Here is a 23085-nt window from a genome sequence, read left to right as displayed (position 1 = left end):
CTATATATATAGATATAGATATATACATATCTATATATATATATATATATATATATATATATATATATATATAGATATATACATATCTATATCTCTATATATCTATATCTATATATATATCTATATATATATACGTATATATATATATATATACACACATATATATATATATATATATATATATATATCTATATATAGATATATATAGATATCTATATATATCTATATATATAGATATCTATATATATATATATCTATATATATATATAAATATATATATATAAATATATATATACACTATAAATGTCACCAGTTTCAGGCTTCTCACTCTGATTCTCCACTTCTGAAATGGTGAATCAGAAAGTGAGAATTTTGTCACAGATCGCCAGTGAGGTGCTGAGATCGCACCTTCATAAACTGGCCGTTTCTGTGAAGTCAGTTACAAATTCTCACTGTGCTGAGATAATCAGCGGAGAACATGTTCTCCACTGATTATCTCAGTTTCATAAACTGGTAATGACCTGAGATCAGCGGTGAGACTCGGGATCGCTGCTGATCTCAGTTTCATAAAAGGACACCTATGTCTTTTACTTCAAATGACAGTTTGGGAGTAATCAGTTAAGGCTCTTTCACACGGGGGATCCGTATGTCCGTTTTTCATCCTTCCGTTTTCGATGAAAAACGGACATACATGTATCCCTATGGAGCGTCGGATGTCAGCGGTGACGTGTCCGCTGACATCCGACGCCGCTCCGATCCGAAAAGTGTAACGGAGGAAAAACCTACTTTTCCATCCGTTTTCGGATCGGATCGGGTGACGACGGACACTACGGTCCGTCATCATCCGATCCCCCATAGGGGAGAGCGGCGCTCTGACAGGTCCGTAGCTGCACAGCGTGCAGCGATGGACCTGTCATCTTTCTGCTCAGCGGGGATCGGCGGAGCGATCCCCGCTGAGCCAGCGGGTGTTCACGGGGCGGATCATCACTGATCCGCCCCGTGTGAAAGAGCCCTTACATTTTAAAAAATACAATGTAAAATTGACAAGGGACACCAACATAGTTGTATGTTTGATCTTAAAAACTACGAGATAATGGTGTTGTGGTAACTTGCCCAAATAAAAAAATAATAATGATAATAATATTATTCTTGATAACACTAGAAAAAAAAGCCTTTGAAAATTTGTTTGCAATAACTCCATCAGTATCACCAGCAAAGCAGCTTCATTATTATCCCATTAAAGAAGAGGAGAATGTGCGCTGCATTTCGAGATTTCATAATTTGCCACGTCACAAATGTTAATTCTCCATTACGAATGCTAGTTTACAAGACCGACCGCTTCTAGCTCGTCCTTGCCTCCGAGCATGTGTATGTGTACTTTGGACTTTTGTCCGATGGACTTGTGTACACATGCTTGGAAAATCCGACAACACACATTTGTCCGCGGAAAATTTGAAAACCTGCTAGCCAACATTTGTTGGCGGAAAGTCCGACAACGATTGTCCGATGGAGCGTACACACGGTCAGATTTTCCGGCAACAGCCTGTCATCGGACATTTCCCGTTGGAAAGTCCATCGTAGGAAAAGTGCTATTTCATTTATTATTAATTAAACATTCCTTAAGGGCCAGTTCACACCACATGCAGTGCGTTTTTTTTCTGCATCAAAATTGCATAGAAAGTAGGTTACATGGTTTTCAATGGCATAGTTCACACCAGTGCTTGCAGTTCCAGTGCGTTCCAGAAAAAAAAGTAGAACATGCTGCATATTTCCTGCACTGGACTACTGGAACGCTGTAAAAAAAGCATCAAAAACTCACAGGAACGCACCTAAACGCACCAAAAAAGCCCTGGAACACCTGTGTTCTTATTTTAGGTTAAGGAAAAAAAAGGGTGGAAAAATGCACTGGACTGTATCAAAAACGCACCAAAAACGCACATGCAAAAAAGCATCTGGAGCGCATCCGGACTGCGTTTCTATGGTGTGAACTGGCCCTAAGGGTTCCCACCATGCCAGCACAGGAACGCACTGTGTGTTCTTGTGCAATTCACCAGCTCAATTCATTTTGAAAGGAATGAAATTGTAACACATCGCACCAAAAGTAGCGAATGCACTACTTTTAGATACGCACTGCACTCAGGTTGCATGGCACTTTTGTACCATGCGTTCCGGTGTGGGCAAATGCAATGCATTTGCGACCTGCATTTGGGGTGTCATTAACTTATTATTTATACCCCCTGCAGATCACAAGTGGACTGCATTTTGAATTTTTGGGATGTTTTTACTTTGAATAAACAGTGCATTAATTTTAGAGGGATTTTTAAAAAAATAATGAACTTACTTAAAATTAAGTAAAAGATAAAAAATACTTTATTCATTTTTTACTCAATATCACAACATATTATTTCATATTTACCATATGCATACAGCAGATGGTGCTCTAAGCAAGAATAAGAGTTCTCTGAACTCACAGATAGCAGCTATTACTTAAAATGGACCTAAATGAGTCACCTCCCTTGCTTTCTGATAAGACACTGCAATGTGTTAATGAGTCAATTAACACAGTCTACCAGAAAGAATACAGACTGTTCTGGGCTTTCTAATTAGTGTCATGAGTGTCCTGTTATAAATGTTTATTTGCAAAATAAATATTTTTGACAATCAATAAAAATTATACAAAACAGTGTGTGCTCTTCTAAACTGTTGAACATATTTTAAAATTAAGTAGTCCAAATTGTCAAAAAAAAAAAAAAAAAAAAAGAAAAAGAAGAGTTTTTTTAAGATAATCAGCCAGTCATACACATGGCCATTTCTTGTAACTATGCACATGATTTTTTTTTCAAGGTGACCCATGTACTGTGTGTGGCATATTATGGATTACCTTCTTCTTTGAAAACACCAAATTACATATTGGTAAACCTGTAATTTTGTTGTTGTAAGAAGATCCCAAGGACAGCAATGAGGATTATACATCTTTCACACCTATTCACAATCCATGTTCAGAAGAAAAAAAAATGCAGTCACTTGCATCTGTTCAGTTATGCATTAAAGGCATGTGTATGACCATATATACAATTGTACTCATAAGTTTACATACCCTGGCAGAATTGATGATTTCTTGGCCATTTTTCAGAGAATATGAATGATAACACAAAAACTTTTCTTTCACTCATGGTTAATGTTTGGCTGAAGCCATTCATTATCAATCATCTGTGTTTACTCTTTGTAGCCTCCCTGGCTCCCTGTATGATTATGTCAGATTTTTGAATCTCAAAGCGGTACATTGTTTTGCATAGAAATTTGGCGTTTTATATTGTAGGACTGTAATTCTTAGTAATAACACACTTAAATATGTCCAAACAAGAGTCTAGTAGACATCCCAGGTATGATAAAGTTTGAAAAACGAAATCATAAATTATAATATAATAAATAACTATAAATAATTATAAAAAAATAATAATTTAATAATAATAAAATGAATTTCCCCACGATTCACTTCTGCAAGTGTTCTAATTTACTATCGCTGTTTTCTAGCTGGTCTAAAACCACTTTTTACGTAAAGGGAAACTTTTTGGTTGCCATGGACAATCTCAAGTTTCCAGGCAGAAAGAACAGTATATATAATATAAAAGTGCAGGCAGGGCACTGGACAAAGCACTAGGGACAAAAGGGATGTGAAATGATTTCATACAGTAATGTAATCTGTAAGATTACAGTGTACTGTAAGTGTTATGTTTTGTGTACTTTTTGAATTTGCCACAGGGCTCAACCCCCATGCGTCGTGACGCTTGCAATGAACGGAGCCCAGAACACAGGACATCAGGCAGATGATCCGGCGGAGAACACAGCGAGGGGACATTGCAGGATCCTGGTGACAAGGTAATTTTCCCAGGATTCTTCAATGCAATCCCAAGTGTGGCTCGGGGTTACAGCTAATGGTACTGGAATTTAACCCCGAGCCACACTCTGGAATACCGCCAGTAGGGTTAAATCATAATGGCAGCATAAGCTACCCAAATTACCCTGATCAAAAGTGTACATACCCCAGTTCTTAATACCACGTATTGCCCCCTTTAACATCAATGACAGCTTGAAGTCTTTTGTGGTATTTGTGGATGAGGCTTTTTATCTTCTCAGATGGTAAAGCTGCCCATTCCTCTTGGCAAAAAGCCTCCAGTTCCTGTAAATTCTTGGGCTGTCTTGCATGAACTGCACATTTGAGACCTCCCCAGAGTGGCTCAACGATATTGAGGTCAGGAGACTGAGATGGCCACTCCAGAACCTTCACTTTATTCTGCTGTAGCCAATGACAGGTCGACTTGACCTTGTGTTTTGGATCAGTGTCATGTTGGAATGTCCAAGTATGTCCCATGCGCAGCTTCCTAGCTGATGAATGCAAATGTTCCTCCAGTATTTTTTGATAATATACTTCATTCATCTTGCCAACAATTTTGACCAAATTTCCTGAGCCATTGTAGCTCACACATCCCCAAAACATCAGAGATCATAAACGGGTGACCCCGCCCCCCTCTGACACCACAGAGGAAGCCTGCGTCAGAGGGGGCGGGGTCACCGGGTGGCCCTGCCCTCAGTTATATAAGAGCTGTCACAAGAACAGAAGCGTCACACAGTGGGAAACTCCCATTGAGGCGGATCGTCCGCAGGACGAAGCAGGGAAGAAGAAGATGGAGGAAGATGCCGGAGGAGAAGACCGGAGGAAGAAGCAGAGGACTGGAGGAAGAAGCAGAAGAAGATAGAGGAAGAAGTGGGGGAAGAACAACATGGAGGAAGAAGAAGAAAACCGAAGGAAGACCAGAAGAAGATGGAAGAAAAAGCAGGGAAAGAAGAAGACATTAATAAAGGAGTTGTCAAAAACCGGCTATTGTCTTTTTTAACATTTTTGACACTTTTTTTGTGAAATAGTAGGGGTACATTTGTACCCCATTACCAATTCACACAGGGGAGGGGGGCCGGATCTTGGGGTCCCCTTGTTAAAGGGGGCTTCCAGATTCCAATAATCCCCCCGCCCGCATACCACCACAACCACCGGGCAAGGGTTGTGGGGATGAGGCCCTTGTCCCCATCAACATAGGGACATCCTCCCCATGTTGAGGGCATGTGGCCTGGTACGGTTCAGGAGGGGGGGGCGCTCTCTCGTTCCCCCCTCTTTTCCTGCGGCCTGCCAGGTTGCGTGCTCGGATAAGGGTCTGGTATGGATTTTTGGGGGGACCCCCACGCCATTATTTTTTTAATTTTCGCGCGGGGTTCCCCTTAATATCCATACCAGACCTAAAGGGCCTGGTAATGGACTGTGAGGGAATCCCATGCTGTTTTTTTCAATGACTTTTATGTGTATTGCCGGGACCGACAATTCATTAATAGCCGTAAGTACTTTTAAATGACTTTTTTTCCTTTAGAAAACCCATTTTGCTCACGGACTGTTCAAAACACGGGAAACATGCGCCACTTTACAGGCATACTATAGACACCCCCCAGGTACAAAATTTATGGGAATATTTCACTTTTATTGTTTCACTTTAAGCATTATTAAAATCACTGCACCCAAAATAATGGCCGTTTTTAAAAATTTTTTTTGCATTGATACATGTCCCCTGGGGCAGGACCCAGGTCCCCAAACACTTTTTATGACAATAACTTGCATATTAACCTTTAAAATTAGCACTTTTGATTTCTCCCATAGACTTTTAAAGGGTGTTCCGCGGCGTTTGAATTTTCCACGAACACCCCAAAATGTTCGCTATTCAGCGTACAGCCAATGTTCGAGTCAAACTCGTGTTCGACCCGAACATAAAGCTCATCCTGATTTAGAAAGGGGTTCAGAAAGGGGGCGCACACCCCCCCTTTCCTGGTCTTCCAGGCTGCATGCTCGGATAAGGGTCTGGTATGGAAATTTGGAGGGGGGGATCCAATGCTGTTTTTTCCTTGTTTATTTGGCATGGGGTTTCCCATACTCATTTTTTGGTGGGGGTCCCCCTTAAAATTTATACCAGACCTGAAGCATCTGGCATGAATGATGGGGGAAGCTTTTTTGAGTCCCACATTAACGTCTATAATAAAAAGAAAAAAAAATATGGTCAATGACATCATTGGGATCCCGTGACACCATTGACCAAACATGGTTATGTTTATATAAGTTCAATGATCCTCTGGAGTTGTCAGTAGCAGGCAAGCAGTTTCGGGGTTCAGATGTGTGTTGGGGGGGGGGGCAAATGCATGAATTTCTTTCTTTTTTTTGCATGGGCTCTCCCAGGCCTAAGTCAGTGGAAAACCTCATGCCATTTTTCTGTACCAGATCCAGATCCTTACCAGATAAGGGTCTGGTATACAACATAGATGAATATATCCTCTGGCCATTTGTTTACAAACAGTAAAACATGACTGGGAGCTTTCATTTTGTCTGTAATGTAAACACACTTTTTATTTGTGAATGTCAATGTTGCTGTAGTAGGTTGTACAGATGCACCAATTCACTTCCACTTCAGGCAGCGTCAGGGCATCCCCCAGGCATGTTTTGTAATGGAGTTTTGCAATTTTAATTATTAAGCATTACTAAAGTTGCTGTTCTCCAACAAATCAAATTTGAATTTTTTTTTTTTTTTTTTTGGCTTTGGTACATGTCCGTCAAAGCAGTGCCCAGGCTCCCATGCCATTTGTTTAACAATCACTTGTCTATCAGCTCAGAAAATGGCCAGAACTGTAAACATTCGGCTCCCATTGACTTCAATAGGTTTGAATTCAGCCCCTGAACTTTAGTAATGTTCCGTGAACTTTGTTCAAACCAAACCCAGGTACATTCAGCTTATCACTATTAAGTGCAGACTTGAGAGCCTCTAGAAAGGAAACTGAAGAGTATGTGCTGGAGAAGGGCTACAGGGGAGAGACATATGTGTGTGTGCTGGAGGTAGGATATCACTGGGGAATGACCAATGTGTGATGGGGGAGTAGTCTCACTGAGGAAAGACCTACCTGTTTGCTGGGGTGGGATCTCACTAGGCAAGGACCAGGAAGAAGCTGATCTGCTCAGTGGCAAAGTGAAAGTAGAACTTTCAGTATAATAAAGGATATAATCAGTGATGTTCTCTAGTAGTTTACAAAGTTCCACATTGATTTTTCTGAATTCACATTTAGTGTTCTTAAAGCAGAACCTGCACTCCATGCAAGGTCCACTTTATTTGTAGGGGCCCCCATGTTTATCTGCTGCAAAGGAAATTTAAAAACACCTGTGGAAGAGGAGTGTGTTAGTAAAAATGCTTACATTTCACTCTCATTTCTGTGTTGCAGGGGTTGACGTTAGCATCCTTCAGGCAATATCCCAGGGAATGTAGAGCATTCCAAATCTTGCAAGATGATGCAACACCACAGTGCAGTAATGCCTTCTTGCGAGATTTGAGCTTTTTGAAATTCCTCAAGTTATCACCCAAAGTATGCTGACCCCAGCTGAGTTAAGTGTAATAATCAACTTTTTTTCCCCCACAGGTATTTTTTCTTTTTTTTAGCATTTTGAGATTGTAAGCGGATGTTCAATTTTAGTGCAAGGTCCTCTTTAAGTGTAATGTTTGCAATCTTTGATGACTTCAATAACAACGAAAATGATAACCTGAATACCTAGCACCTCAATAAAAGGCAGCCCGGAGTAAGAGATCTTTAAGTTATGAGGAATGCCTCTAGCAAAACTGTAGTTTGATCCAGAAACATGAAACATCACCCTGTTTTTCGCAGCTGAAATTATGTCTCCAGAGAGCCGATTCCATGGAGGGAACAAAGTTAATAAGTATGGAATGTTTGCAGATTCAATTCCCTTTGAAGTCAGGATAAAATACTGTACATCGACAGTGAACTGACCGAACAAGGGACAGAAATCAATGAGTTACCAGCAGCAGATGGACAAATTCATTTAGAGCTTCAGCAGTGCATAAGACTATATTTAAGTACTTGTATTATTAGTGGCAAAAATGTTTAAGTAAATAAAATCATTTTTATTTTTTTCATGGAACAAGAAGCCATTTTTTTTTAAATGGACGCGAATATCCTTTTTTTCTTTTGCAAAAGATTAAATGGAAACATAACATACAAATAAGGCATACAAAATGCTGTGAATTAGCACTATGCCACATCAGCAGTAAAAAAAAGACCTGAAAGCAAAGCATGAAGATATGGTGTCTTATAGGGAATACCTACAAGTGTAAATTGTTCCTAAACAGAATCCTAAAAAATATGCATTTTGTCTTGCATTCCACTTATAAAATAGCAGTGCACTTCCTTTGCCTTGGCATTCCTGTACCTTGAAACTCATATATCTGCAGAGTGAGATCAACTAAGGCTGGCCATAGATGATTCTTTTTTTTTTGGTCACCCAGAGGGCGGATCGAAAAACAAAACAAAAAACAAACAATTCCTCTATCCAAGCAAACGAGATGGTTGGAGGAATCGTCCCCAGTTTGCAGGGACTCCTCTGGTGTCAAAATACACTGATCAGCGCTGTAGCCAGTTGGCTGCAGCCGTTGGTCAAAGGAATGTTCTCCACCAGACCCATTTGAAGTTGATGGTTAGATTGATCTCTGTCGAGTGGGAATGGCCACAGAATTTTGATCTATGGCAAGCTTCTTTTGAGATCTGCAGTTAGATTTGGTGATGTCACAACTGTGCTGCTCAGTGTTTCCTTTCTAGAGCATAAGCTGTACCCGAGAAATGGCAGTGCATGCATCTCCTTGCTTCTATTTCATTATTTCTGTAAATCACTGCTTCTTCCAACTTTCCTTCTGATTCTTGATCATTACCCCATCAATCATCAGATTATCAGGGTGGCAACTCTGACATGAGAAAGCAAAGCCCCCTCCTCTTTCAAGATGGCTGTCTCCACACAAAAGCACAGTGCAGAACAAGTCATAATAAGTCAGTAATGGAGAATGAATTAGCAATGATTAAAGGTATTATTGCGGGATAGTCCTTTGCCCTCTGGAATTTACATTTGGGACACAAATGCCACAATACAGGTCCTCTTAAATTACAGTGGTAATATTGAGGTGATGAATACTCAACACAGTCACTAGAACAGTATATTGCCATTTAAGCAAATATCAATATACTTTATAGTGACAATGAAAAAGAAAGAAAATGAAAAAAAGAACATCTTGCAGAAAAGAAAAATTATACAGATCACTCCATAGACCATGGACGACATATGGCTGCAGTGCAAATTACAATGGTTTGACGTTAATAATGGCAAGCAGCAGCCTAGTAGTCTTACTACATGATACTAAAATAGTATGTGACTAGGTGCTGCAGGTTCCTGACTGGTCTAGTTTCTTTGTAGAACTTAGAAGGGAGGATACTATGATATGGTATATAACTTCACTTAAAATGATTAATTTTCAGAAGTGGGCACACCCAATAGAGTATAGGCAGTCCCCAGATTACAAACAAGATAGGGTCTGTAGGTTTGTTCTTAAGTTGAATTTGTTTGTAGGTCGGAACAGGTACATTTTCTAAGTGTTACTCCAACCCAAAAAATAATTTTTAAGTTATTTGGATAGCACAGGGAAGGGTTAACACCCCTGTAACCTTTGTTTTGCTGTCTGTGCCCCTGTTCAGAAGATTTCACCTCACCTTCTGCCCCTGTAACAATTGGATTTTGAAAATGTGAAGTTGTTGTGGAAACAAGGTTTTGTTAAAGCTTCAATGGAGACACCTTTTTCCCATAATAACTCTTTCAGAAGTGAATTTCTCTTCCTAGGAGTAGATTTCCTTTCACTTCCTGTTGTCTTCCCCCGTTTGTAAGTCAGATGTTTGTAACTCGGGGACTGCCTGTACTAGTGGAATCCAAGTTAAAGATCTAACATTTTATTGTCTTTTCCCCAACTGCCAAGTAAGGCCATTTGTAATTAAAGACCGACTCCAAACAATGTTTTTTTAGGACTACGTTCAGAGCTTTTAAATGATATTTGTATGCCTGTTTAGTACTGTACATGTTTCTGTTAGAATTTAAATACTGAAAGAGGTTCTAACCCTTTCTTATTCTACTATAAAATATGTTATGATTGTTGTATTTGTCTCCCCTGGAGAGAGAAATTACCCCTCACTTTCTGTTTTGCCTGTCACCTTTTAAATAGGCAATAATTAAGTAGAGTTCCCCTCACCTTTTCTGCTTACACCTGTCACCTGGACAGTAATTGTGGGAAACTCTCCCTCGAAGGAACCAAGGCAGCAATACATTGCTGAAAGAGAATCTAAATACTACTTACAATACTATGTAATATGTGTTTTTATTGCTGTCTGGGTCACCCCTGTAGAGATTTCCTCTAACCTCCTGTTCATTTAGACACCCTTCAAATAAACGGAAAATAGGTGGAATTCTAATGATTTCCTCTTCTGTCTGACCAGCTTTAACTAGACATGATGTAAGGATTTTTTTCTTCACTTCCTGTTCTGTCTGACATCCGTTATGTGGATAGGGCATAAGGAGAAGTCTCCCAAATTTAGACAAAGACAGCTAAAAAAGTTGACAAGGCTTCTAAACCTTCCATGTGCTGCCCAAAATGGAAAAAGCTAAAGGGGTAAAAGTACTATTTAGCAATCCCTGTAGCCAGGCAGATCATGGATTTGATATTAGAGACTCAGCCATCATTGTCCCGATTGCCCGAGGAGCATACCCTGACTTTTTTTTATCTGATCTCTAGACAATTGTTACATTTTATAGCAAGCACAGTAAGTAATATATATATATATATATATATTCAGAATGTGACCTTTGTATGACCTTTCCTACTGGAAGTAATGCTTGATTTGTTGTCTCTTAGACAAATCAAGCTAAATAGTGAGGAACCTCTCAAATCTGCTATATTTTATCTGCGTGGTTATAGAGAGACTGGGTGACGCTTACTGTGCATACAAGTGTGATGATACTTACTGTGCATACAGAGTTCATTGGTGCAGTTTCGAGTCTCTGTGCCAAGACCTGGACATTCCTGTCCTCCATTACGTGGAGCAGGTTGAGTACAATCTCTGCTTCTCCGGTGGGTACAGTCCGATGTACACGAAGACCAGTAGCTCCATTCGGTCCATCCTCCACTCACTACGTACACAGTCAACCAACAAAACAAAATCAAATATATACTAAGCACCTGTAGCACGCCCTAAAATTGTCTCTCCCTCCTATTCAAGTACTAAGTCCCATATATATATATATATATATATATATATATATATATATATATATATATATAAATGTCCCAGGTGCTTTCCTATAGATATTAGAGGAACCCCACCTTACAACCTGCAGTATTATTTCTCTCTTGCTTGTCTCTCTCTAGAACAAACTAATCTCTCACTTTGCTATTAAGGTGTCTTTTTTCCTCTCTATTACAACAACATGCATAGTTCTCTCCACTGAGTTACTCATAGGTAATACATTTAGGAATGTTTCATTCTGGTCCTTCATTATTGCAAACCTGCTCTTTTCTCATCATGCTGCTCCATTATTCCACTGTACCAAGCTCAGCATTTTATATCTGAGCAGCAATTTATCCATAATGCTCTCTCCTTGTGCTATGTCTATACATCCTGACAGAGAGCAGAACTCAATGTGCAGCCTGCCACAAATATTTAATAATCATACTTGTGCCAGGCTACAAATTTGTTTCTGCTTATTTCAGATTGGTAATCCATTAATCCAGCTTTCCACAATTTAGAGTGTCCAGGCAAATGAAAGCCTTCCTCCAGCCCATTTTTTTTAGCTTTAAGTAGAGAGGGAAAGAGTTAGAAATTCCTTTTTAGCACCCTTCTGTCTTTGGCCTCATTTTCCCAAACCTCCTGTCCCTGTAATGGCAGTAAGAAGAAATGAAAGGTACCAGTGACACATAGACAGGAAGGCCCGACAGCAAAAAAAAAATCAAAAGATCTATCCTCTCTATATTAAAATATATTTTGTTTTTATCTGTGTCCCCATTAAAGAGATTTACCCTTCTTTCTTTCCTGGTGGGATGTAAGGGGAAATCTCCCCAACAGGGGCACAGAAGGCAATACAAACTAGAAATAGAATCTAACTCTTCCCAACTATATTTAAAACAAAATGAAAAAGCTAGCTGGAGTTAGGCTTGAAGGCAGATGTGCGATAAGTTGGGTGTTGCTTCGCACCTCTATAAAGTAAGTCTAAAATGTGGAAACAGCAGCCAATCTTACCAGGACAGAGGGTTGTGCAGGCTGTTTTCTGGATATTCTGACCCTCACAAAATGATCCTCCATTTAAAGGTGTGGGGTTGGTACAGGTTCGGCTTCTTTTCTGCCACCCTCTTCCACAGGTTGTACTGCACGGAGACCATTCTGTCCATGATGACCACCCTCCATTAACTTGGAAAAAGCACATGCACATATATGACCCAGTTCATATTTTACAGAAGACAGGGTGTCTGTCCAATTCTGATCATGTATGAATAGCTTGAATAGCAAAACTGGCAAAAGGAGCAGGTATCTTTTGGTAGACTAAGAAGCCCACTGGGATCTTTGTGGCTCTATGACTCCAGTGAAGCATCCAAGGTGCAGATTATGAATGACGCATTATGCATCCAGTTATTATAAATAAAGGCTCTTTGCATAATACAAAAAATCCAGTCAGTAAAAATCATCTAACTGGAATAGTGCAAAGAACTATAAAGGCTTACTGCTGAGAATTATTGTTTCAAATTTTTATGAAATGAAAGCAACAGATGAACAAAGGTCAAGCTTTTGCATACAGTGGTATCTTACTTCATGGTGCACTATTAAGCAGGTGCAAATTTATAGTTCCCAGTGGAGAATGCCTTTTAATGTATATTCAATTACCACCCTCTTTGATATAGTATATTAGTGCAGAAGTTGAAAAAGTACCCCATCTCTAACAGTCTCCAGTCTGAAATTGCTAAAACACATTTCTCCTGAACTATATAGCTTGTCAATCCTTATATAACAGAGATTTTGTGAGACAAGTGAAACCTGTACATTTCATTATCTGACCTCTACACTCAAATAAGGAAACACAATGCAGTACACTCACCATACACGGTGATGGCCGCTGAGGCACTCCTCCGTCTGGCAACTATATTCTTAGCCACACAAGTATAGTTCCCAGTGTCAGCTAAACGAGCCTGTCTCAGAATTAAACTGTGGTCTGTCCCAATGAACAGGTTGGAGTCCAATTCAGGGTCCAATACATCCTCATTCTTAAGCCACTCCACCTTAAAATATATAAAATAGGATGAAGAGGTAGAGATTATGGAAGTAGATGAGGCATGAGAAAAATACAAGAAATGAGAATACAATTACAATTTGATTATCCATCAAAAAGTACTCATTACTCGTAACTGCAATATACCAAACCTGATTTAATTGTTTAGGCTGGTACTTTGAGTGCAAATCTGTTATCTGTTTATCAGCTACTGCAATATGAAGATCAGAAAGAGAGATCAGAATGACAGTTAGGGGCCTATTTATTAAAGATCAAAGTAATAATTCTGCACAGCTTTCCTTCATGACAAAGCTCTTCACTATTACTCACCTATTTAAAAATGCATGCTGGAGTGTGCTTTGCAAACATCTACCAGGCTTATCTAAGCTTTTTGTTTTTGCCAAAATACCACATCAAAGTCAATCACTCAGAAATACTTAGCCCATTTGGATCTACTTATATTGCATTCATAGGACATATTTTTTTAACCAAGGAATGTAATTAATTAAAACGCTGCTCAGAGAAGCAAACTGATAATTCAGCGAATACCAGAACCGACTGAATTGAAGTCAATGAAGAGGTTTTAATGATAGAATCGGGAAATCCATTTAGGTAATTCTTTATCATTTTGAAATTTAACATAATTTATTTCTTAATAGTTTCTAGTCTGTCCTAATTTTTACTGTTTTGTTGTAACTTGATATGATTATGCAATCAGACATATTTTTACACCACAGGGACTTGTGAAAATGTGTTTATTTAACTGGTGAATTTTCCCTTTCTTTTTAAAGCAAAAAGATTGTATTTAATTTTGTTTTTTAAAATTGAATCTGCTTAGGAAATTAATCCCAAATGTTGCACAATATATCTGGGATGTTTTCTTAAAGCAGACTGGATCGAGTCTATATAGCCAGCTCAACTCAGAGTAGCCAAAAAATAATGTTTACCCTGCACCTAAGCCAGCCAGCTAGTGCGATAGGAATGCATGGTACAATGTGACTGATTTATGAAAAATAATTCTAGCAAAGTGGAGGCGATTCTTAAGGCAGCCAATCACAAATCAGCTGTAATTTTTTGTAGTACGTGTAAGAAATAAAAAGAAGCTAAGTGTACAGTTACAAACTGCCACAGTTGGGTAGTTAAAGAAATTTCCCATTTATTAATGACCTGTAACTGGCAATATTTCCATATTATAAAATACTGGAATATTCTCTTTAAGAACAAGAAAGTACACTGCTTGTCAGCTATCATATTCAATAGATTGTAACGCATATCTTAGTTGGGCATAAGAATCTGACAAATTTCACAAATGAATAGTAATATCTGCTAATTGTGATAGTTGAAAATGTTAGATAAACCTGTCTTGAGATAATATATTTGCTGTTGGAAAATATTAGAAAACTATATTGGTTTAATTCACTTTTATTATTTTTTTTGCCATTTTTAAATTGGTGTTTTATAGCTGTTCTATTCTTCCATCCATACAATCTTTGTTTTACATTTAACACATGACAAAGGAGACAGCACATGCACGCTCTGTCAGACTGAAACCTGAGACCTTATAAGGATAAATAACAGCTCTGACTCATTTACTTGTGTGTAAATTTCAGCTTGAGATATTGAGCTCTGTAAACAGGCTTTTCACAAGGGGTAGTCAAGAGAAAAAGAAAACAAAGTGAAAAACAGCTTCACCTATTACCTGTGCAAAAATAAAATATTCTTATGCAATATTTTTTATTTACCCAAGTTAAAAAGGCTAAATGAAAAAAAAATCACATTTTTTATTTATTTCATATTTTTTTAGTCCTGATGATAACAAAGAAAAAATAAACAAAACCACTATAAATTTTCTTTCAAATCATGTTAACCAAATTTGGCACATTTTTCATTGTGGTATATCCTTCTAAGCCCTTGCATTAAGGAACCTGGCAAATCACATTTATTAACAAACTCATGTTTTCTTTAGCTCTTTAAATTGTATTTGCTGTATGTCATGGGCATTTGCTGTAAAAGACATAACATCTGCATGTTTAGAGAAGAAAAATGAACCAGGAAATGTATCTGACATTTTTCTTACAGTGAAAGCCAACATTTTGAATGAACAAAGTCAAGGTCTATATATACAGTACATGTAAATCACCAAGTCCATTGAGTTCTAGTAATACATAGGTAGGGTGAGCTGAAACTGGATATGAACTGATTCTTCCTCTGAATTCAGCTGGGTTAAGGAGGTTTTTCATTCCTTAAAATGAAAACCTGTATCATGTGATTTTATCAATTGTGATGTAAATTTTTTGTTTGAATGACCTTATATCTTCAATATGCTATACGTAACTACAATATGTATTAAGGGTTCACCAGAGACAATGCTCAAGTCTGGTAACAATAAAAAATAACTTTTATTTCCATTTTTGTATACTCACGATATATTCTGTTCTGAATAAATAGCATTCTCTTTTTTCTCTTTTTATGCATGCTTTTCTTTAGTATTATTTGTTGTTTGAGCATTTAGTGGGCTTATTAGATAAATGTCCTTTCTGTAGAGTATATGGAAAGTGAAATTCATTTTTGGATCTTTTCATTTTACAAATATGCACTTATTTCCCAGGATCAAGCAATTAATGCTCTCTGAATGCAGGTAACAAGGGACAAAGTCAATTCACAGCTATATTGATTAGTGAAATCAGATATTCATTTGCAAAATATGCCATTGTTGAGGGCAACTAAAGCTGGCCATAATAATATAAAAAAGACTCTGCTTAGGCCATCTATAGACGGTTCGAATCTCAGACGGTTCAACAGGAAACGGCTGATATTCGAACTGTGTATGGGCAGGCTGAATGTACCAAGATGATTCATCGATCAACTTGGGTACAACCAGTCTGCTGGGTTTTACTTGCGATTAACACTAGCGGTTGCTAAAACTGCTACCAATAATCACTGTCTTTAGAATACAATGTCTCGGCAGGAGGGATTTCCCTGTCAGCACTGTCTGTGTTGATGGGGGAATTGTGCAAATTTATTTCCTGCAACCCATGGCTGTGCCAAATCAAAAATAAAACGTGTAAGCAGCACACACACCATCTGAATACTCGACTGTTCCCCAATATACAAAAAAGGTGTGCTATCTCTTTAAATGAAAACATAAAAAGTGCATAAAGTCATAAGGTAAGCATAAAGTGAATAAACAAAGTCCTTCATAAAGTAATGTAACACAGCCCAAATTGGAAATATAGTGCTTCAAAATTCCTATATGTATTCCTCCCAACACCAACAGTAGCACACACCACTTACCAGACTTTTAGACCCCAGATCATAAGAGGTCACCAATGCTGTAAAAGTATATCAGCATCCACATACTGTAGATGGTATAGGCAATGTAAATGTGCTCGGCAGATAGCTAAATAAATCCTTGGCACCACATAAATAAAGAAGATACAAAAGGCCAAGATGGCCTATACCATCTATGTGGATGCTGATATGGTATACAGCGTGGATGACCTCTTATGATCTGGGGGTCTAAAAGGCCAGTAAGCAGTGTGCTACTGTTGGTGTTGGGAGGAATATTCGGTGAGAAATTTGAAGCACTATATCTTCAATTTGGACTGTGGCACTTTAGTTTATGAAGGACTTTAGTTTTTATTCACACTATGCGTACCTTATGTACATTGCACTTATGTACATTGCACCCCAATCCCCCCCTTCCCCCCCCCCCGGCCCAGCATCCTTCATTTCAAAAATTGAAGGAGCCAGGCAGAGGAATTTTTGGCCAAACAGTGGCGGCATCCAATCAGATGCTGCCACTGTTATCAGCTGTTAGAATACAATAGCTGCGGAGGGAGATTTGCCCATCTATCTTGCATAGCATGCACGGAGGAATATGTTAGATTTGTTTTCATTCAGCCTGCTAGCTGACCATCAGTGTATGGCCAGATTAATGTCTGTGTTTAAGTCTAGAGAATAAGCCTGCTCACGCTTGCCATCAGTTAATCTTTGGCAAGTGTAGGTCTTTAATAAATTATGATTCCACTAACAAATGCATGAGCTGCAATTCCTCTAACAAATAAACCAGGGTACAGGGCAGAGAAGGCCAGGGCTGGGAGAGAAAGGGGGCATTTGACCTTCAGGCCAGTGCAAATAATGTATGTTGGGATGGTGGCCCTGAGTGGAGATATTCGCTAAATAAAACCTTAACTGAAGCTGGACCTACAATGAGTGACAACTGCTGGGGCGATGGATAGGTCCTCAAGACCTGCAATAATTCAGCATCGACTTCTTTTGCAACTCTGCAGTGTTTTGTGACCGAATGAGTCAACACCCAGCTTTCATCATGGCCAATCACCGCAGCACCATAGCACAGTTTGGGTGGTGCATTTCTTTAGAACATATGAAACCCTTCTATGAAGGGGCCAGTTGGTTGTGTTGCCACTCTGGTGTAGCATTCCTAGTCTTTTCTGGCATAGGGCAGCTTATTAAAGGAAACATGTTCACACGTACTTTATTCAAAAACTGTCTAGCAATGAAGAAAATATAAGATGATCTCAGATACCACTCCAACAGATTTCTTAAAACCCTTTGTTTCAGGACATAAATTTGTTAAAAGGAAATTAATTTTGCCTACTGGCATAAGATGGTCATTAAAAGACCCAACTGCCAAATAATTGTTCTGTAGAATGATTTTGGCATGAAAATATATGTGCTTATCATTCAAGCCTGCATGTTCATGCTGACCAAACATCTCAGGCACTGGCCTTCTGGGCAAACAAGCAGCACGAGAAGAAAAATCCTTCACAAAAATCAATTGCTTTCCTATAGTTGGCTAAATTGGACTATAATCATCTATTGTCTTTGTGCAGTTTTGCTTATCCAAAAAAAAGGAATTATTCAGTTATTCAAAACAATATCAGGAAAACCTAATCCAGTACCTTATTGCTCTTAAAGTAGTATTAAACCCAAAACCAAAAATGTAATATATTGCAGGTTACCAATCATTAGATGTGGTGGCTACATTAGTTTTCTTTTTCTCCTGGTGAGGAACAACAGAGACACATCTGAACACCAGCATTGTCATTCTGGTATGGAGGGGGAATGTTAGACGCACTAGCAAATTTAAATACATTAACAAATTAAAACCAAGTTCCAGTTAATCCCTTTATGCAATTACAACAAAAGTTTTGGTTCCTTTTGGGCTAAAGGTTTTACATAAATAAATAAAAGCTGACCATTGTAAGCACTCCTGCCAGTGTTAAATGGTTTGTCTAACCCTCAAACTGCTACATTAACAGGACAGATTGCTTTCTTGAAAAACAATAGACTTACTGGGTAGATCACCAGGTTAAAATAGAAGAAAGAAAGCCTAAAAAAAAAAAAAACGAATGCAGCCACTACATCTAAAGCATAGATGGTTTCATTCTCAACTGGCAAGAACCGGCCGAGATTTAAACCATGTATGGGCAGGCTGATTGTACCCAAGTCGATCTTTCGTATGACCAAAATGTCAGATTTTTAGGATGTGATTACTGCCAGTAGCTATAGCCACTAGCAGTAATCAGTGTGTTCTTACGGCTCCACATGCCCCCCTCCCCCTATTGGTACAACACAATAGCTCTGCGACAATCAATGTTGGTGGGGGAATCAAGCAATTTTCTTTCCTGCATCCCATGGCTACAAGAAAGGAAATCGTATAATATATGGCGGACTTAAGAATTGGTAAACTGCAATATAATAAATGTTTGCTTTTGGGTTTAATACCACTTAAATGTGACACTAAAATCTGGTTTAAAAAAAATCCATTCAAGTATGTATTCTCAACTCAGAAAGGTACCTTATTTTGCTCTCAGCCTCCTCCAGATTTCCAAATTCCATTTTTTTACTGCTGTGATCTGACTTCCTGTTAGAAGGTGGCCTGGGTGGCTACATTTGTTGCATAGTTAGTGTATATACTCGAGTATAGGCCGACCCGAATATAAGGCGAGGCACCTAATTTTACCACAAAAAACTGGGAAAACTTATTGACTCAAGTATAAGCATATGGTGAGAAATGCAGCAGCTACTGTAAGTGGAAAAGAGGGTCAACAATGCCCATCTGCATGCCTCACTGTGCTCATCTGCATGCCTCACTCTGCCCATCTGCATGCCTCACTGTGCTCATCTGCATGCTTCACTCTGCCCATCTGCATGCCTCACTGTGCTCATCTGCATGCTTCACTCTGCCCATCTGCATGCCTCACTCTGCACATCTGCATGCTTCACTCTGCCCATCTGCATGCCTCACTCTGCACATCTGCATACCTCACTCTGCCCATCTGCATGCCTCACTCTGCACATCTGCATACCTCACTCTGCACATCTGCATGCCTCATTCTACCCATCTGCATGCCTCACTCTGCCCATCTGCATGCCTCACTGTGTCCATCTGCATGCTTCACTCTGCCCATCTGCATGCCTCACTGTGTCCATCTGCATGCTTCACTCTGCCCATCTGCATGCCTCACTGTGTCCATCTGCATGCCTCACTGTGTCCATCTCCATGCTTCACTCTGCCCATCTGCATGCCTCACTGTGTCCATCTGCATGCTTCACTCTGCCCATCTGCATGCCTCACTGTGTCCATCTGCATGCCTCACTGTGTCCATCTCCATGCTTCACTCTGCCCATCTGCATGCCTCACTGTGTCCATCTGCATGCTTCACTCTGCCCATCTCCCTGCCTCACTGTGTCCATCTGCATGCCTCACTGTGTCCATCTCCATGCTTCACTCTGCCCATCTGCATGCCTCACTGTGTCCATCTCCATGCTTCACTCTGCCCATCTGCATGCCTCACTGTGTCCATCTCCATGCTTCACTCTGCCCATCTCCCTGCCTCACTGTGTCCATCTGCATGCCTCACTCTGCCATCTCCCTGCCTCACTGTGTCCATCTGCAGCCTCATGTACCTGATCTCCAGAACACCGGCGCTGTGACATGCAGTCTAGTTGGCGGCCGTCCAGTGTAACTAAGCCCCGCCTCCTCGTCCTCGTCTGTGATGGAACACTGATTCAGTTTCCCAGCAGTGAGATAGTGTTCTGCCTATCACAGACGAGGACAAGAAGAAGGTGGGGCTTTGTTACACTGGACGGCCACCAACTAGACTGCAGGGTGATCAGGCGCATGAGGCTGCAGATGGGCACAGTGACTCAAGTATAAGCCAAGGGGGCTTTTTCAGCACAAAAAAATGTGCTGAAAAACTCGGCTTATACTCGAGTATATACAGTACATAGTTACATAGTAGGTGAGGTTGAAAAAAGACAAAAAGCCCATCATGTCCAAACTGTATGTGTGCTTTTATGACACTATTACATTGTATATCCCTGTATGTTGCGGTCGTTCAAGTGTCTATCTAATAGTTTTTTAAAATTGTTGATGTTCCTTGCTGAAACCACTGCCTGTGGAAGGGAATTCCACATCCTTACCGCTCTTATGCCCTGTACACACGGTCAGATTTTCCGACTGAAAAAGTGCGATCGGATTGTTTTGTCGGAAATTCCGATCGTGTGGGCTCCATCGGACTTTTTCCATCAGCATTTCTGACACACAAAGTTTGAGAGCAGGCTATAAAATTTTCCAACAACGAAATCCGATCAGTTAAATTCCAATCGCGTGTACATAAATCCGACGCACAAAGTGCCACGCATGCTCAGAATAAATTAAGAGACGAAAGCTATTGGCTACTGCCCCGTTTATAGCCCTGACGTACGTGTTTTACATCACCGCGTTCAGAATGATCGGATTTTCCGACAACTTTGTGTGACCGTGTGTATGCAAGACAAGTTTAAGCCAACATCCTTCGGAAAAAATCCATGGATTTTGTTGTCGGAATGTCCGATCAATGTTCGATCGTGTGTACGGGGCATTACAGTAAAGAACCCTCTACGCAGTTTAAGGTTAAACCGCTTCTCTTCTAATTTTAGTGAATGGTCTCGTGTCTTTTTAAATTCCCTTTCGCTGAAAAGTTTTATCCCTATTGTGGGGTCACCAGTATGGTATTTGTACATGTTCTCCATGGTCTTACTGTATGTTGGAAAGGTAGCCACCTTCTCTCGTTCTCTCCCAAGATAAACTTGGAACTATGGCCTATGGGATTTAGAGAATGCATAGAGCAGTGCACATGACTACAACCAAATGTTCAATGTACAAATGTTCGCTGCTCCCTATAAACATAAAAAATAGATGTGACGGGAGGAGACGAGAGGTTCGATAGGGGTTCAGGAACTCATGGAGGACGTTAAAAGGAGACAGAAGAACAAAGTAAGGAACAATTTCATGAAAAAATGGAGAATAAGGTTATTGTTTATTGTCACTTCACATAGTGACATCCTTTAGCAAGATCACACTTTGTGCTTATCTGATCTGTGATAAGAGAGAGTGTTTACATAATTACAAAATAATCTATATTGTCTGTAAGAAGAACAGATAAAGTCACTTGCAAGTTTGCAAAGTGATAGATGGCAGGAAACAAGACAACTAAGTCTCCTGCACTCCCCTTGACATCCTGTTATGTGAAAGGGATGAGCGCATGGGAGTAATGCTTAGTGACATGTTTGTAGCGCTCACCTCTGCAGGAGGAATCCCCTCAGGTGGCTGACATAACAGAGTCACCTCCTGGTCCAGTGACACTTCCCTCGACACAGGCTCCTTCTCGAAATTCTTCCTGAGGTCTTAACAAAGAAACAAACAAAAGCGAGTGAAAGATAAAGCGAGGAGTTAACAGGAGTTAATCTAAATTAGATATGGGCACACATAATAACAGGTAGCACTGCAACAGTATGACATTGGGAGCGCTTCGGGAGAGGAATAAAACCAGCCTGTGCCTATTGGCCCTCCGCTGCTACTCCTGCCAGCTCTGTATAACCACATATTACAGCATGACAGTGATAGAGAGTGACAGAGAAGGATGTATACACAGTGCCTTCCCCTCCCCTTGGGGTATGCAGGTTTAAAATAAACTGAATTCCACATTCATTTAGCCTGTTCATCTACGTTTCTCTTTCTCCTTGCTGCATCCCAGCTTACAGCACACACGACTAGATTGCAAGTGACAGAAATTGACGTGGGGATGCACAGTCCCCCATAGCACTGCTCTACTGGCACCCTGTGGCAAGATGCACCAGCTCAGTAATAACATGGGCCACCTCATTGCTTACCTGTCTGCTCTTGTTTGTATTTAGTGCTCTAAAAGGACCCTGACAACCATGTTCTGAGCAAAGAAAATATAGGCTTCTATTTACCGCTGGGAAAGTGCAGACATTCGGCATCGCTGTTGCGAGCAGCCCTTCGCACAAAAAGCATAGCCAGCTGCGTGAGGTGATTATAAGGCATTCATAGTCTTCTTTGCAAACCACACTTTAAGGTTTGAATTGCAAAAACTGGAGAGTGCAAAAAATGGGTGCAACTGTGCATGGTAGCCAATCAGCTTCTAACTTTAGCTTGTTCAATTAAGCTTTGACAACAAAAAAAAAAAAAAAAAACTGGAATCCGATTGGTTTCTGTGCAGAGCTGCACCAGATTTTGCACTCTCCAGTTTTTGTAAATCAACCTCTTAGGCTCCATGCACACTGAAGCTCATTTTTGGGAGTTTGGGTGTTTTTTTTAACAGCCCATAAACTCCCCTCTATGTTATCCTATGTGTCCATGCACACATGGACGTTTTTGGATGTTTATCAGCAGTGGAGTTTATAGGCTGTTTTCTGAACACCATAAAATCGCGTTCAGGAGTCGTTGCTCATAAACGCTGATAAACGTCGATAAACGCTCAAAAACATGGCTCACCAGCGTTTTTTAACATTTTTGATCCATTGAAAAAAAAAAAAAAAAAAGATTAAAAAAA

The 23085-nt window shown here is 39.8% G+C and overlaps 1 protein-coding gene across 4 annotated transcripts in view; it reads right to left on the bottom strand.

The window, feature by feature from the left end:
* Positions 1-23085, bottom strand: part of UNC5A (unc-5 netrin receptor A) — a 596423-nt gene that overhangs the window by 115763 nt on the left and 457575 nt on the right. For 2 of the 4 annotated variants that reach the window (XM_073620469.1, XM_073620470.1), the window contains exons 4-7: positions 21813-21916; positions 13049-13229; positions 12199-12366; positions 10928-11092 (exon numbers count right to left, since the gene is read on the bottom strand). In XM_073620469.1, coding sequence (XP_073476570.1) covers positions 10928-11092; positions 12199-12366; positions 13049-13229; positions 21813-21916 — 618 coding nt within the window. The remainder of the gene's footprint in view (positions 1-10927; positions 11093-12198; positions 12367-13048; positions 13230-21812; positions 21917-23085) is intronic. The other 2 variants (XM_073620471.1, XM_073620472.1) reach the window with 1 other exon arrangement.

The sequence above is a fragment of the Aquarana catesbeiana genome, linkage group LG03 (assembly GCF_042186555.1).
Source record: "Aquarana catesbeiana isolate 2022-GZ linkage group LG03, ASM4218655v1, whole genome shotgun sequence".
NCBI lineage: Eukaryota > Metazoa > Chordata > Amphibia > Anura > Ranidae > Aquarana > Aquarana catesbeiana.
The sequence above is the reverse complement of the archived record's forward strand: the minus strand, read 5'-3'. Positions and strand labels throughout refer to the sequence as shown.